This window comes from Pterocles gutturalis, unplaced genomic scaffold, assembly GCF_000699245.1.
Source record: "Pterocles gutturalis isolate BGI_N339 unplaced genomic scaffold, ASM69924v1 scaffold8758, whole genome shotgun sequence".
Taxonomy (NCBI): domain Eukaryota; kingdom Metazoa; phylum Chordata; class Aves; order Pterocliformes; family Pteroclidae; genus Pterocles; species Pterocles gutturalis.
This window is the reverse complement of record NW_010120565.1, coordinates 71,970-88,379: the sequence shown is the minus strand read 5'-3', so window position 1 is coordinate 88,379 and position 16,410 is coordinate 71,970. Positions and strand designations below refer to the sequence as shown.

General features: G+C 39.8%; 1 protein-coding gene across 1 annotated transcript in view; it reads right to left on the bottom strand.

Moving 5' to 3' along the window:
• Positions 1-7,450: 7,450 nt before the first annotated feature.
• TINAG (tubulointerstitial nephritis antigen) overlaps positions 7,451-16,410 on the bottom strand; it is a 44,241-nt gene continuing 35,281 nt past the window's right edge. Inside the window, exons 10-11 of the mRNA XM_010076954.1 lie at positions 8,719-8,764; positions 7,451-7,667 (exon numbers count right to left, since the gene is read on the bottom strand). Coding sequence (XP_010075256.1) covers positions 7,557-7,667; positions 8,719-8,764 — 157 coding nt within the window. The 3' untranslated portion in view covers positions 7,451-7,556. The remainder of the gene's footprint in view (positions 7,668-8,718; positions 8,765-16,410) is intronic.

Genomic DNA, 16,410 nt, shown 5'->3' with positions numbered 1-16,410 from the left:
TTGCCTGTTTATATTCTTTCCCTCTCTGCTATTGCCACTTGGGTGATCTGCCCATTGAGGAAACTCAGTATCCAGGACTGATATTAAATTTCTTGTTCTTCTGCCCTCCTGAAGTAAGTTCCAACAGCCTTTCTGAAACACTGTGGGAAGTTATGGGAGCACAACATTTCAAGAATACATAGATGGCTTGCTTGCAGCCTTATTTAAATATCAGCCTCACTGTCCCAAACATGAGCATGTCAGTAATGACAAAGGTAACACAGAAACGCAAACACATCGAGAGGCAACACACCATGAGGAGGCAGAGAAGCATCAGAACAGTGAATGAAAATCCACATTGAACCAGCCAATTAGTGAAATGCCATCTGTTCATCCAAACGTCACTCAAAAGCAGGAAGTTTTCCTGTTCAATGGAATAATTAATTATTCAGGGTTGGAAAAATGAGTGATTAGTTGTATTTTTTTCCCCTCCATCTGGTCTTTTTTATTGGATGAATCATTATGTGATTATTTACCTTGAAAATGCCACGAAGGCAGCCTCACCCATCTTGCTCTAGTATTTTTCTTTGTAGCAGTGCTGTATGAAACTTAGCAGAATCTATTCACTGGACATCAAACATGCTGCTTTTGTTTGTTTGTTTGCTTGCTTGCTTGCTTTTTAAAATCCTGATGCCCTCCTTCAGTGCAGTTGTGTAAATCTCCTGTCACAGTTCATTTTGGTTTTGGATAAAGTGAGGAAATCCAGGCTGGGTGGAATAGAACCACTACAAGAACCATTATAAGCTGTAACACAGCTTCCAGTGGAAACATACTCTTGCTTTGGGTTTTCTGAAAACTCAGCTCGGACTTGCTGAAAAATCTGTAAGCATGACCTTAATTTTTGTTTTAGAGTGAGCTGAAACCCAGCAAAACTTGCTGAGTTTTGTTTCCAAGACAAAAGTACAATTAGGTTTTACTTCCAGACCTGGTGCAAACCAGAAAGAACTATTAAACTGCTTCTCCCCTTCCTCCTCCATTTACTTTTTTGCCTTTCTGCTTATGTCAAGACTTTCACAAACTTCAGCAATTTGGCTTAGATTGAGGTCGCACACTTTTAATACAGTTTTCCACAGGCTGTGGATCATGCCAGCTAGGAGTACAGAGTACTCTTAAAAATCTGCTTGTATAGAGTGAAAAAGAAGAAGGTGAAAGTACTATAACCTCGATTGTCAGTTTCCCTGCTTGCAAGTTTCTACAATAACAGAAGCCCTGTTGATTGATTTGTGCCATATCAGTGAGAACAATATTAACATTACGTTCAATAGTGATATTGCCAATGAATTTGGACCATCAGCTGAGTCCTTCACACTATGACAGTACAGCACACTAGGGCTAAATATTTGTCTTTTCCACACAAGTTTGCCAGAAATTTGTCTTTGATAAAACATTGTGCTGTGTATCATGATTTGATAGATGCAATGAACTAAATTGGTGTTTTTACTGCAGGGAAAAATGAAGGGGTAGTCTTCAGAGTTTTGCAATGGAAATGCAGTTATGCTTAGATTAAGGCAGTAGTTGAAATTCATGAGTCCCCATCTATGTGTTTGCGTATCTGTCACTGCTAGCAAGCTGAGTGAAACCTCCAGATAACTCAAAATTATTTCATACACAGCCTGAGGCAGTCATGGCTTCAAGTGTCCCCAAAAACTTTAAAGCACTGAGGATTTCAGTGGCGAGCAGAGTCTGACCTCCTGCCTCAGGCTTCTCCCTCAGCTGCCTTCTCCGGGAACAGCTCTGCATAATGCTGCTCTACGATCAAGATTTCCAGCACAGCGATAAAGTGTTATAGATGAAGTAATAACATTCACTGATGTAAGTAATACAGATGTGTGTTTGACAGCTCATAAAGAAAAGTAAAAATTGATTCCTTTCATTGCATTCATTCTTCCTTTAATATTCCCTAACAGGTTGCTGTTATATGAAGCAGAGGTTCCCACTATACAGCCCTCACTCCTTGACCTCTGCCAACCTCCTTGGTTCTGAGTCACTGCTGAACAACACATGGGACTGAAAGACCAACAAAATTTCATCAGCTGGGAGTCCCCACATTGAATCTGTCTGGAAATAAACTTGGTAACTGGATATGTGTGTATCTTGGCTGAAGAGACACAGCAGTGCTTCAGAATAAAGCAGTGTTGCTCACAATTTGCTGTTAGCTCCCGCAAAGACGCAGTCTCCATCCTGCTAAAGGTTTAATCCTTGCAGTGAGGAATGGGTGCAAAGATGTAAGCCAGTCATTCATATAGGAAACAGCAACTGGTAGGTGCAGCATTAAGGGCTCAGGTGCAAGCTCTAGTGTCGTGTCTCTAGTAAAACATGAAGCTGAAAAGTCTGACAAGCAAATCTCCCTCTATCTCTGGTTACTAGAAGCGTAGTTCCTTTTTTTCAGGCTTACTCTCAGTGTAGCAACTTTCCTTGATTCCTGGAACTACAGGAAAATAGTCCCCTTGTCATTCCTCTCAGGGCTTGTCTAGTCCCTGCTCCAGACACATGTTCCTTATGTCCCCTGGATTTCGCTCTCCTCTTGCTTTAGGTTGCATTCCCCCAAAACACATAAGTTATTGTACTAAGATACACAAAAAACTGTTCGTCTTTGAGTCCCAGTGCTGGCTGCCAGCTTGAAGTCCACAAGCCTCCCTAAGGTCAGCATGCCCAGGGGAAGCTTTCCCAAAGGGACCTCACTCTGGGCATCCAGAACACACCAACTATCCTAAAAAACCTTCTTTTTTGCCTGACCACAGCCTCCTAAGAGAAAGGTACAAGCAGTAAACAGCAGACAGATAAAATACAAGTCATATATTACATTCCCCAGCTAAAGGCAGGGTAGCAGCAACACAGTGCTGGTACAGGGGCTTCTCAGTTCTCCAAAGACAACATTCAGAAGGATGTCCACATGCCCTACTTCTCCCATAATTTGAAGTGTTTAAACACCAGACTGGCAAAACCTTTCCTTCTGCTCCAACCTCATTTCGCATCCTGGCTGCCTTTAGCTTTTTGTTCTCAAGCAATTGTGCTCATTAGGTGAGATGTTCAAATCCTTCCCTTTTCTCAATTAATTTTAGCAGGAGTATGCACATACTGTGCTTTAATGCTATTGTAAGGCTGTATAAAAACATTTTCATCATGCATGATTCTGAAATAGAAAAAAATGAAAAGAAAATCCCTATTATGGCAAGTGTCATCAGTTCTTCACACATCTTAACGATGATGAGCAAACTCCAGAGCTGGGGAAACCTGGTCTTGCCAACTTGTGTGCAGTGGTTGCTAGGAAAGGAACTTTCTGCGCCTCTCAGCCCCACCAAAATCCCTAACAGGACCCTGGTGTAGAGGCAGCTCCCTGTGACTCACATGACTTAGACCCCTCAGCAGAGCCATTGCCTTCAGAAATTCAGTGCTTGCCAGGCACCCCTATGCAAACAAAATGATTCATGCATAGAATATTACCAGGCCTGATAGTGCTTTCTATGGAATAGGAAGCCAATCTTCAAGGTGTGATTTGCTATCATTTAACAGACAGGAAATGTTTCTATAACAATAGGATGGAAAAAAGGTTAACAACGGTGTGGAAATAGCTGGGTTCCTTTATTGGCTCATTAGCCGTTTCGATTTTAAAATTAATTTCCACTTAAAGCCATCTCAAAGGGCATTAACAGTGTTCATCTATTAGATATTTTCAGTAACATTTAGGATCTAGTTGTGGGAAAACCATGAAGGATGATCAATACAAATTGCAAAAGGAGTCTGTTCTGCTCAGTGAGTATTGGGAAGATTCAAACTCTAACAAAGTTCGTAAGTATTTCTGCTTAGAGATCTATCTGAAATAGTTTCTACATATACAGAAATTTAGACAGGGAGTTTTCCACTAGTTACTAATACTGTCAGGTACCAGGTCCCAAGACATACATTCTGGCTACTTCTATACCCAGTTGTAAAGTTTCACAGTTAGACTGACAACTAACCAAAACTTCATAGAACATGTTGTTAACAAGAAATGTAGCGTGTAATCTGATTGGGGATTTATTTTTTTGGTTGCCATAAAGTGTTACCTTCCTGTTTTTATGGAAAAGGAAATTTACACCATGTCACAAACACAAAGGCTATTCCTGCACTGCCTTCTCCTCCTGGTACAACCCCTTTCTGCAATTCCCACAGACCACTAGTAGTATTAATGACTTAAATCATAGAATCATAGGATCACTAAGGTTGGAAAAGACCTCAAGGATCATCAAGTCCAACCATCAACCCACACCACCACCTAACTCACTAAACCATGTCCCTAAGCACCACATCTACACGTTTCTTGAACCCCTCCAGGGATGGTCCCCCGGGCCAGCCTGTTCCAGTGCCTGATCACTCTTTCAGTGAAGACATTTTTTCTAATATCCAGCCTAAACCTCCCCTGGTGCAACTTGAGGCCATTTCCAGTTGTCCTATCACTTGTTACTTTAGAGCAGAGCCCAGCATCCACCTCACTACACCCTCCTTTCAGGCAGTTGTAGAGAGGGATAAGGTCCTCCTCTTCCCCAGGCTAAACACCCCCAGCTCCCTCAGCCGCTCCTCGTCAGCCCTGTGCTCCAGACCCTTCACCAGCTTCGTTGCCCTTCTCTGGACCTGCTCCAGCACCTCAATGTCCTTCTTGTGGTGAGGGGCCCAAAACTGACCCCAGGATTCAAGGTGCGGCCTCACCAGTGCCGAGTACAGGGGCACAATCCCTGCCCTAGTCCTGCTGGCCACACTATTGCTGATGCAGGCCAGGATGCCGTTGGCCTTCTTGGCCACCTGGGCACACTGCTGGCTCATGTTCAGCCGGCTGTCGACCAGCACCCCCAGGTCCCTCTCCACTGGGCAGCTTTCCAGCTACTCTGCCCCGAGCCAAAAGCTGATGAGCTCTCTGTTGAATAATCACAGATCAATAATCTATTGAATGAGTCACATATTGTTCCTTTCTATTCATACAGGAAAAACCACCAGGCTACAAGACACTTTTAGTCCAAGCTAGCAGGCATGGCTGAGCATTAGTGATGGAAGGGTCATTAAAAAAAAAAAAAAAAAAAAAAAGGAGAGAAATGAGAGAGGTGCCATTTTGATGAAGAGCAAGTTTCCTCATACTCCCACCAAATAGTGGACTAGAAGAGCTCAAGGCCTTCTGACATTAAAAATCTGTCTCCAGGTAGTCTGTGTGAGGCAGAGCCATTGGTGGCTCCCAGGCCCTGCTGTCTATTGATCACTGTGAGTGAGAAGACCTGCACTGGCAGAAGACCCTTTACTTGTACTCTGAATATCAGCAGAATGGCTGTCTCAGCATCAAGGTTGTTTTCAAAGAGCAAATTGACTTCAAGGTGCAGATACATTTGCCTGCACCTTAAATTCCAGGTACTGTGTCATTTTCATGGAGAGTTGGTCTATGACACTGAAGGATTGTGGAGAAGATGCTGAGAAAAAAAATCATTCAGAGGACCAAAGGTTAACTCCAGAAGGTGGGTAGAGCAGTACCACTTTGCAAACCGTTAAATTTTTTGACATTGTTGATTTGTTGACATAGTTGAATTTGTTTCACTTGCATATGATATTTTGTTCAAGCCAAGATGACCATTTGATCAGGTAAAGATCTAGGAGAGTACTTTTGACCTTTCTCATCACTTAATGTGACAACTAGGATCCTAGAAAGATCTTACATGCAAATCAGGAGTAGCAAAAACCACTGACAAATTAAGAGGTACAGCGCTGCAAAGCATCTTGAAGTTGTATGAAACAAAAAAACCCAGAGCTGACTGGCAATGTGTTTACTGTACCATTCACTTCAGAGCTAAATTCTACTCTCTCAAAATCTTGATGTTTATGGAATCAATACATACTAATAAGCTGGGAAGTAGTTGTGTAGACAGCTTGGTACACTTTCGTCTCAAGTACTGTTTTAGCTCACTAAACCTGGAAAAGTTACTACTTCTCTCAGAACACTTTGCTCTTCTAAAATTACTTGGGTTGCAATTTGCTATAAATTTCAAATTATAAAGGTTTTTGTGTCTGAATTCAGTTTATTGTATGACACTAGAGGCCACAGAAGAGCTTTTTGTGCAGCAGTATACTAACACTTTAATAATAGCTCTTTCAGTAGTGATGCAACATAAATTGTGACCCAAATTTAGTTTAAGAGACATTATTTAAGTGGCAAGGACATCTGTTGTATACCATGACCTTGAAAAGCTCTTGAAGGAAAAGCTATTACTCATTTGTTGATGGCATTAGAAGTCAAGTTCTTAATGTTCTAGAAAGAATGAAGCACAGGCTATTAAAGACACTGAAGGGGTCACTGGAAATTCCCCCACCTATTTAATGTGCTAGGGTTGTTTCTTTCATAGATAAGTTTATGACTGATGATTCTTGTTGGCATCTGGCCTTTGGATTAATTGAAACTAGAAGCGGTAGAGAGTAGTCCAGTTCTTCTTATATTAATAGTTGCAATATCTGTATTTTAATTAACAAATAAGCAAAACAGTCCTCAAGCCTGTCAAGATTTGTAGCAACGCTGATAGGATGGGATGTGTGCCGGTAGGGTTTTCTTCAGACAGAAGGAGTAAAATGGGCTCTGAGTGTCTCGTCTGCACTAATGATCCTCCTGACCAACACCGGGGACTGTGCCTGGATTACAGATATGTCAGTGGAGAAAAACAACAGAATGTTTTTTTCCATTTTTATCCATTTGAAACAGGTTTTTGGGAATGGTGGCAAATACCTGTCCCCAGGTTAAACAGTGAATAGAAGGCAAGCAGTTCAGGAATTAGTCTAGTTTAGACTTAACTGAGGAGAAATTACATTTTCTTCTTTATTTTCCTTCAATTAAACAAATTATTAAAATTGTACAATATACTGTTTCACTGCAAGCAATTTTTGTATTGCTCTAAATGCATCTGCTTTGTGGGATTTACTAGCAAAAAGCTAATTTCCTGGAAGAGATCATGACACATAGACACAATTTATCTAAGCTAGGATAGGAAATAATTATTCTATAATAGGATCAGAACTCTACTTTCATTTCTTTGATATTTTTTATCCAGTATGACCATGAGCTGCCTGAGCCAATTCTGTATGGAAGAGCACATAATATTTCCAAAGTGATTTGTGACCAGAGTATGTATTGTAAAGAGAATAATAGCAACAATATATTTCAATTTATTTCAGGCATTGTGGAATCAGCCATTAGTAATATAACAGAATAGTCGTGAGATGTAAATACTTGAGGAGGGAACTTCCTGATCTGTGAGACACCAAGGTTTTCGGTAGTCCTGGATACAACTTGCTACTAGTACAAAGGAGTGTTTGTACCAGGTGAGACCTGAGAGCGTTGTGATGGCTGAGATGTGGTCAAGTCAGGAAGCCCTAACAAGCCATGACAGAAAGAAAGGTAACTTACAGAGAAGACATTTTTGTTTCTATAGAAAGACTCAGTATGCAACAATGGAAAGAACAGATGTATAAAGCAGAGTACAGAACAATACAAAGAGAGTAGAAGACTATGGCTATCCCAAAGTAGCCAAAATCAGCTTCTCGATATCACACTCATTTTGTCCACGTAGAATCCTAAAATAACCGTTTTGTCCCCAAGATTTTCCCCAGGAATTTGCAGCAATCTAAAGAAAAACAAAGAGGAAAAAAATTAATTCTAAAGTAGATTTAAAAATGGAAGGTGTTAAATTCAAAATTAATCTTTTGTGTTAGTTTCCATTTTAAGAAACAGAGTTTCTCAGATTTGGTGCACTGAGAATCAGAATGCATCTTTTTCTGATTTCTAATTATTTCTTCCTTTTTGTTTAGATAAAATCTCAGTTCCAAAACCAAGGTTAATAAAAATGGAATACTATTTCTACAAGGCAGTTGTAGAAGCAGAGAACATTACATAATTCAACCATTGGCTGGAGAAAGTGGTCATTGAAACAGCAATGGTCAAAATTCCAATTACAACTAATCTGATAAAAAGAGACCCAAGATACTAAAAAGGTGAGTTTTAATAAATTAAGTTTCATTCAGGTAACTATTGACATATTGAGCAATTTAGTTTCTAATGAAGTCAGTAGAAGTTTTGTCCTAGATGTCAGTGAAACTACCTGCCATAAACCATGCCATCAGCTATGTAAACTCCAAATTACCTTCTGCTGAACACAGGAATAATGAGATGAGCTGTTAATCATAAAAGTGATAAAATCTCACTTACTCTAAATGTCTGAAAGACAGTGTTTAATTCCTTTTTTTTCTGATAGCTGGATAGCATTTGCCAATGCTGTTTAAATAGATAGCTTGTCTTTTCCAAATGTTTTAACAAACAATATCGATTACTTCTATTGAGTGTCATTTGCAGGCATCAGAAGAACTGAGTCTTCAAAGAGCAACATTTGAGAATTTGAATAAGACTTGAGGCTGAAAAGACAGTGTAAGAAAAAACACAGATATATGTGGGAGATTGGATGAAGCAGGCTTTGAAATTCAGGTAGATGATGATGTAGTTCAAGGGTCAGCATGATAAAGGTTGCCAGAAAGGGAACAGAATTATGCAGGAGACTATAAGGTGAAGGAAAAAAATAGACACAGAGAGAGTGAATGAAAGAGTAGAAGCTGGGTTTAAATAATCTGTGTTGTAGAGTTTTTTTCTTCTGCCTCAAAACACAGTGTTAAGGAGTCACTCACCCAGAACTTCTGTTTCTGTCCATTTTTGTCAGCTAACGCTCCCCACCTGTTGCAAGAGATGGTACTAGTGAGACTTTTGATGCATTTGTTCACGTCTTGTAGCTTTAAGCAAGCAACCAGAAAATAAAAGCTTGTCTTAGTTTTCCTAATACCAATATCAGAACAAAGTATGACTGATAGATGTCTCCTTGTTTAAATAACAAACTTTGCTGCTGATGAAAATCACCCCGGTAGCCACAAGCCAAACTACAATTAATGACTACAAAAACTTAATGCAAGTGTAGTTTTAGTTTGTCATTGCAAAAACCTGTTTCAATTGACAGCATCTCTCTGGAGAGCTTGCCGGCTGAACTCAACTGTGTAGGAGTATTGAAATTAATGTGAGCACATTTCTTCAATTCAGCTGAAGATCCCTAGGAACATTTTTGTTAAAGATCTCATCCAACACCTTTACAAAAATAGCTGGTGAGTTGGGACTGAAAATGTTCTCAGTTTCTCTCAGCTCAGATGAAATTGCTGACAACCTAATCTGTTTTACTGCACAGTGTAGGGGATGATCTGTAAACATGATGTTTGTTTGACATCTTTGAGGACGTGCTAAATGCTGTGGCAGGATCTATGAAACCACACACGAGACTGTCCCCACCTGCCAGGTGATAGGACTTCCATAATTGTGTAGTCGTAGCTAAACCGCACAGTGCTTTGAGTCACTTTGTATGTATACAAGGCAGATGTTCCAATGCCATCATCTGGGTGTAGCTCAGCCAGCAAAAGCTGCACTTCACACCTTGGGTAGCTAGGTATATATGGTATGTCTACTGATTGCTTAAAGAGTTCTGTCCTGTTTTGCATTTATATGATGAATGTTTGTCCAGTTACCCTTCATAGGTCATGATGCTTGCATGCCTATAAGGGGGCACAAATAAACAGAAAACAAAAGATGTGAACTTTTACAGGTTTTTCAACGGTATAAAGCTAATTCTAGAATATACAGAATGCCATTGACAAGGTGTTTATTGTTGTCTATCCCACTTGTCTGAGCTGTATTTGCAGTGCTTCACTCATTTTGAAAGGCAAGCAGCAAAAATATGATGAGAAATCCCATGCAGTTAATGGGCAAATTGGGATTTTTGTGTCATCTTTGTAAAAAAAATTTGAACAGCCGTGGTGGCATCAGCTGTCCTTAGTTAACAGTGAAAACTAATGTATGTGGAATACCTGCACTTTCAACTGAAGGGAAAAAAAAAACAAGACAAATTGATGACTAGCAGTGAGGTGAAGTCTGGATTACAGCTGCAAGCACAAATTGTAGCTACTGCTCATTAAATGCAAGGAATCATAAAAAAAATATTAGTCATAATGACCATTGAATGTAATTGTTTTAGTAAAACTTCATGATGCTTTTTCTTTGAATTACCAGATGAAAGTTCAGGTATTATTAATGATCTTTGCAGTTTGCCAAGTATGTTTCAGATATAGTCTGTCATGATCACATAGCTTTCAAAAAAAAAAAAAAATCATAGGCTATCTGATTTCAAAGCAGATTCAGATTTATTTCTATTCTTGTGACAATTTACTAAAAAAAAAGTCACATCAACTGCAGTGTGAAAGTCCAACATTTACATCAGTCTTAAAGACAGAGAAAAATTGCCTTGAATTTATATTCACTTATTCCTGCACTCAGTACTACACAATATCTCTCCCACTTGTTTCAGAAGGATGATGACCAGCTCCTGCAGACTCACATTTCTGTGATTAAATATTTTTCTAACATTTTTAATTTTCTAAAAAACAAAGTCAACTGCTAGTTTGTCCTGGTTTCAGCTGAGACAGAGTTTACTTTCTTCACAGTAGCTGGTGTGAGGCTGTGTTTTGGATTTGTGCTGAGAAGAAGGCTGATCACACACTGATGTTTATAGGTGCTGCCAGGGCAGCCAAGGGCTTTTCAGCTTCTCTGCTGTGCCAGTGTCTGCAGGGGCAGGAGAAGCTGGAAAGGAGCACAGCCCCAGTTACTGGCCTAGGATTCAACCTTAGGTTTAGGATTGAGACCCAAATTGACCAATAGTTCTATTCCATATCATGCACGTCATGCCCACTATCCATATGAGGTTCTGTCCAAAAGTATGCTCTCTTGCTCTCAGTTGTCTCCCTCTGGATCGCCCCTCTCCCAGGGTTGTCTCAGACACTCATGTTATCTCCATTCTGGGGTTGGAGTTTTGTAACTCTCCCTGCACCGGTATAAGCTGAGCCTTGGTCAGTGGGTGGTGAGCAGTTGCACTGTGTATCACTCATTGGTACATTTGTATATATTATTCTCATCATCGTTATTATTATTTTCATTATTATTGTAGTTTAGTTATGAAGTTGTTCTTATCTCAACCCAGGAGACTCTTTTACCTTTACCACTTTAATTTTATCTCTTATCCTCAGGAGGGGGGAGGGTGAGCAATTTTGTCGTGTTTGGCTGCCAGCCAGGATCAAAACTACAAGTTTCATACACTGATAGGAATTTATTGATTCTCAGAACAGTTTCAAAATGGAAGAAAACTTAGAAACCAGAACAGAAAATTATCACTTTTTATCCTTGACTGTAACATATCCATTAATTTAATTTCCTAGGTTTTGTTCCATCACAGTCAGATACAAACAGAGGCATTTGAAATATGCATTTTATCTTACAGTTTAGAAAGAAGAGCTGCTTACTCCATAATCCATGCCCATGGGCAGTCATCCAAATACTCTAAATTAAAATACATTAAATTAACGTACACAGGACTGCAGCCAGCAGGTCAAGTAAAGTGACTAATCCCGTTTATTCGGGCTATTTTGCGCCCACAGCACTGTGCACAGTTTTGGGCTTCCCCATACAGGAAAGCCATTAACAGACTGGAACAAGACCAGCAAGAGTCCACTGAGATGTTTGGGATCTGGAGCACATGGTGTATAAGGAGAGGATGAGGGAGCTGGCTTTCCTCAGCCCTCGGGAGAGGTGGTTCAGGGGAAATCTATTTGTTGTTTTCTGCGTTACAAAGGGCGGGTACAGAGAAGTCAGAGCAGTCTCTCCTGATACGTAGCCAATGGTCAGAAGATGACAGTCACAGTTTTCAGGAAAGGAAATTGCAATTGGGCACAAGGAAAAAAAAGTATTTTACAAGAAGTGTGGTTAGGCACTACCGAAGTGAGGGGCTGTGCAATATCTGTCCTCAGAGGTGTCCAAAACTCAACCTGAGAAGCCCCATGAACCTTAACTACAAAAGTGGCTCTGCTTTGAGCTGGGGAATAAACTAGATGACCTTCAGAGATCCCTTCTAATCTAAAGTATTCGATGATCTGACTTGATCTAAGATGGTCCTGCCAATTTAGGGAGCAGAGAGTTGTACCAAACAACTTCCAGCCTCAGTCTACAGTTCTATGAACTACTAAATTTTGTATTTGATGTACAGATTTTGTGTAACAGTTAAACAACTAATGATACTAATAGATTGTGATGGGGCAAGTGATTTTTGCCAATTCTTTTAACGGCTGCAGTCTAAAGAACAGATAATAAGGCTGTTGTGCTGTTTACTGATCAAAATCGGTCTTGGGGTTAGTGCATGAATCAGGAGCAGGACTTAACAGGAAAGGTGGAGCGGAGTGTCATCTCCACAGATGCTGACCTTTACTGTCAGCAACTGTGGCATGAGGCCACAGGATTGTTTATCAAGCCTTTCCTAAAACTTGGCATGGTTTGTTCAGGTTTGTTCCAAAGTCTGGCTGAGATTCAACCAGTTCTCATTTCTCCCAGGCTAATGCACTTCTCTCAGTCTGAAAAAGCACTCTGCTGTAATAGAAACAGCTGTTGTTTTGTGAACCACACTCTATATATATTGTTCAATGATGCAGTGTTTGTAGCCACATGCCAGCTTGATTTGACATCTTGCCTCTGGGAATAAATGCCAGCTCCATCAAGAGCATTTGTGGGGATTTCTTGGCTCATTCATACTAATATACCTTCTAAAGAGGAAGCAATTCTTTCAAAAAACTCCTGAGTGGAAAGTGTTTCTGTAGTAGCACATTTAGGAAAGGAGGACATATTTTCTAAAACAGATTTCTCCATTTTCTAAAATAGACTTCTCAGGATAAGTATTGCATTTGATCTTTGCAATTTCTCTTTTTCCCTTTTCCTGCCTATAAAGTTATACTTCAGTAGTTTTCATTATTTCAGCCTTACTAATGGAATAAATTAATTTTGCATTGTATCCCTTAGTTGCACCTATCAAACATGTTATGGCATCCAAACACATATTCCACATTAAGCTTAATTTGAGTTTAGATTCCTCAGAGAAAACAAATCTCTGTATATTTTTTTCTGTTGCTAAGCCAGGCATCTGAGGGTGAGTTTTCTTAGTTTTAAAGAAATACATTAAATGAATTAATAATACTCCTTGAAATATGAACAAAGACTGACTTAGATGAATTTGTCAAAATGATCAGACAATATTTAGTGATCTGAAAATACATTCAGAGGAAATGTCAACCTTCTAAACCTCTTAGTCATTCATTAAGCTGAATGGAAACTGGATGGCATCTAATTTTAACAATTCAGAAAACAATCTTGTTTTAATGGAGTCAACATATTGTATGTTTTCCTACATGGATGGAACTCTGTACAAATACCTTTTCCTGAGTCTGGGTAATCTTTGAGATTTGACTTCTTTATTTATTTCTTATCTTAAAATAGACATTAGTTGCAAAAGTTTATCCACTAAAAAAATTCAAAAAGAGCCCGCATGGAAGACACCATGGGAGTAAAAAGTAACCTGGTATATTATTGATAGCAACTGTGGAAAGTTACAGCGTTTTAGATTGTTTTCTCTGGAGTGTAGCAGCTCAGAAAAAGTGTTGATTGGTTCCTCAAAATCTTCAAAACCAGAATTTTTAAAAAATTGAACAACAGAAATATAATCCTGAAGGAGCTAAATAAGCCATTGGGGTTTAAAAGTGAAATCCACACCACCCACTTCTCTCCCAGAAAAGTGAAACATCTATACAGATTATTAAAGGCACCAGTAGTACAGGGATATTATAAATCAATGTAAATGTTTGCTTTGGGTATAATGTGGAAAAATACAGTGCATAATAGTTCCTTTACAGTATTTTCAAAAATGATTAATACAGTATACTACTGTTTTACTGGTCTCTTCTGAGATTTAAGCAGTACATTGGCATTATTATCCTTAATGTACATGTTAATGTCAGAACTGCAATTAGACTTTGACTTTTTCCTGACACTGAAACACTGTGGGATTTAGTTCAAGATTAAGATATCTAAACGTATGTGTCCCACAGTAGCAAACACAGTATATTGGGATCCATTCACGTGCCTAAATGCAGGTGTCCAGAGCTATTTGAGATTCCTTAGGGTGATAAGACATCCATGTCCTTTTGGAGACACAGCCAGGTGGGAAGCTCTTCCCACTGGCAGCACCAAATATTTGTGTGGGGGCAACTGATGGATCCACGAGCAGTTGTAGCTGAGTTGCCATCCAGTCTCCAATTTTGTTGACTACATTACCATCCCTGTGATGAGAATTTGGATAACCAACAAATCACACATGCCTGATTCTCAAATTGAATCCTGACACAATTAATTACCTACTGAAGTGTGAGATGAGCAAAGGAGAAAACTGGAAATTATTGGGAAATATACAGTGAGTAAAATTAGAATGGGAATCAGCAAACAACCGAATGTATCAACTTCCAGAACTACACAACTGTAACACATGATTTCTGAATAAATTATGATGAGAATTAAGACATTACAGACTGAAGGATTTGGATTTTCTCCATCTTAAACCATCAGGGATAAAGTCAAATAATTAAGAGAAGAGAGCAGAATTATTATGATAAACATGGAAATTACAGTTCTGATAGATATCTGTTTTTTTACAACACAGAGCAAAATCATAGATGCTACAATTTGGTTGAACAAATGGAATGTATTGCACTAAAAAGATTGTTAAAATAATCTGAGATGCATTTTGTGTTCCCTCATGGCTTGGAGCAAGAGCTGGTTTAGGGACCAAAAGATTAAAAGGGAAAATGACAATTTAGTTAATTTTTCCTGTAAAACAGCTGTGCCTTGGAGTCTTAATCATGGAACAGAACCATTTGTGCTGGGCATTGTAAGAGAAAAATAATTTAGTAGAAAAGCAAAACAAAACCTCTTGCCATCATTTGTTTTCAGAAAGTAATCTTAAAGAAAAGAAATTGGAATCTATTAATGAATCAGAAAGGTACCAATATTTTGACGGTAAGTTAAAATCAATGGGAATTAATAAATGATTGTCACTACTTCATTAAAAAACTATGACACTTTCAGAGTTGTTAGCTGATATAATTTCTTTAATACAACCAATGTTGTATCTCCTCCTACAGTTCTTTTTCTTTCAATGATAGTTTTTGTTCCTGAGATCCTGTTGTTCATGTAGCCAATGTAGTCATAAACATTTTTTCCTAAAGTAGACCTATCCAAGCTACATGTTCCTAATTGACAACATCCTGGACTTGTTGAAGGTAATCAGAGACTTCCAGCGTCTCCAGGGAAGCCAAGGCCTTGGAAGCTAAAAGATGTTACAGTGAGCAGAAAATTAGACATGGAGTCTGTTTTAGGTATGTTAACGACATTGGAAAGAAAACCGAAGAAACTGGGATTAAAAGTAGGCAAAATAATGCATGTTATGTGTAAAGAATTATACAGTGTATGACTGGAGCATTACACTATATCTGATAAGTAGCTGCTAGGAATAAAATGAGCAGCAGTAACAGGTATTTGTGTGACAAATTGGAGAGACATGGATTTGACAGCTGGAGCACACAGTGGATAAGGAATTGTTTGGATGGTCACACCCAAAGAGTTGTGGTCAACGGCTCAATGTCCAAGTGGAGACCGGTGATGAGTGGCATTCCACAGGGGTCAGTACTGGGACCAGTGTTTAACATCTTTGTGGGAAACATGGACAGTGGGATTAAGTGCACCCTCAGCAAGTTTGCTGATGACACCAAGCTGTGTGGTGTGGTGGACACGCTGGAGGGAAGGGATGCCATACAGAGGGACCTGGAAAGGCTTGAGAGGTGGGCCTGTGCAAATCTCATGAAGTTCAGCAAGGCCAAGTGCAAGGTCCTGCACCTGGGTTAGGGCAATCCCAAGCACAAATACAGGCTGGGAGGAGAATGGATTGAGAGCAGCCCTGAGGAGAAGGACTTGGGGGTGCTGGTAGATGAGAAGCTCAACATGAACCAGCAATGTGTACTTTCAGTCCAGAAAGCCAACCGTGTCCTGGGCTGCATCAAAAGAAGCGTGACCAGCAGGTTGAGGGAGGTGATTCCGCCCCTCTGCTCTTGTGAGACCCCATCTGGAGTACTGCATCCAGCTCTGGAGTCCTCAGCACAGGAAGGACATGGGCCTGTTGGAGCGAGTCCAGAGGAGAGCCATGAAGATGGTCAGAGGGCTGGAGCACCTCCCCTATGAGGACAGGCTGAGAGAGCTGGGGTTGTTCAGCCTGGAGAAGAGAAGGCTCCGAGGAGACTTAACAGAAGCCTTCCAGTACCTAAAGGGGGCTACAGGAGAGATGGGGAGGCACTCTTCATCAAGGAGTGTAGTGAGAGGACAGGGGTAATGGGTACAAGCTGAAAGAGGGTAGATTTAGACTA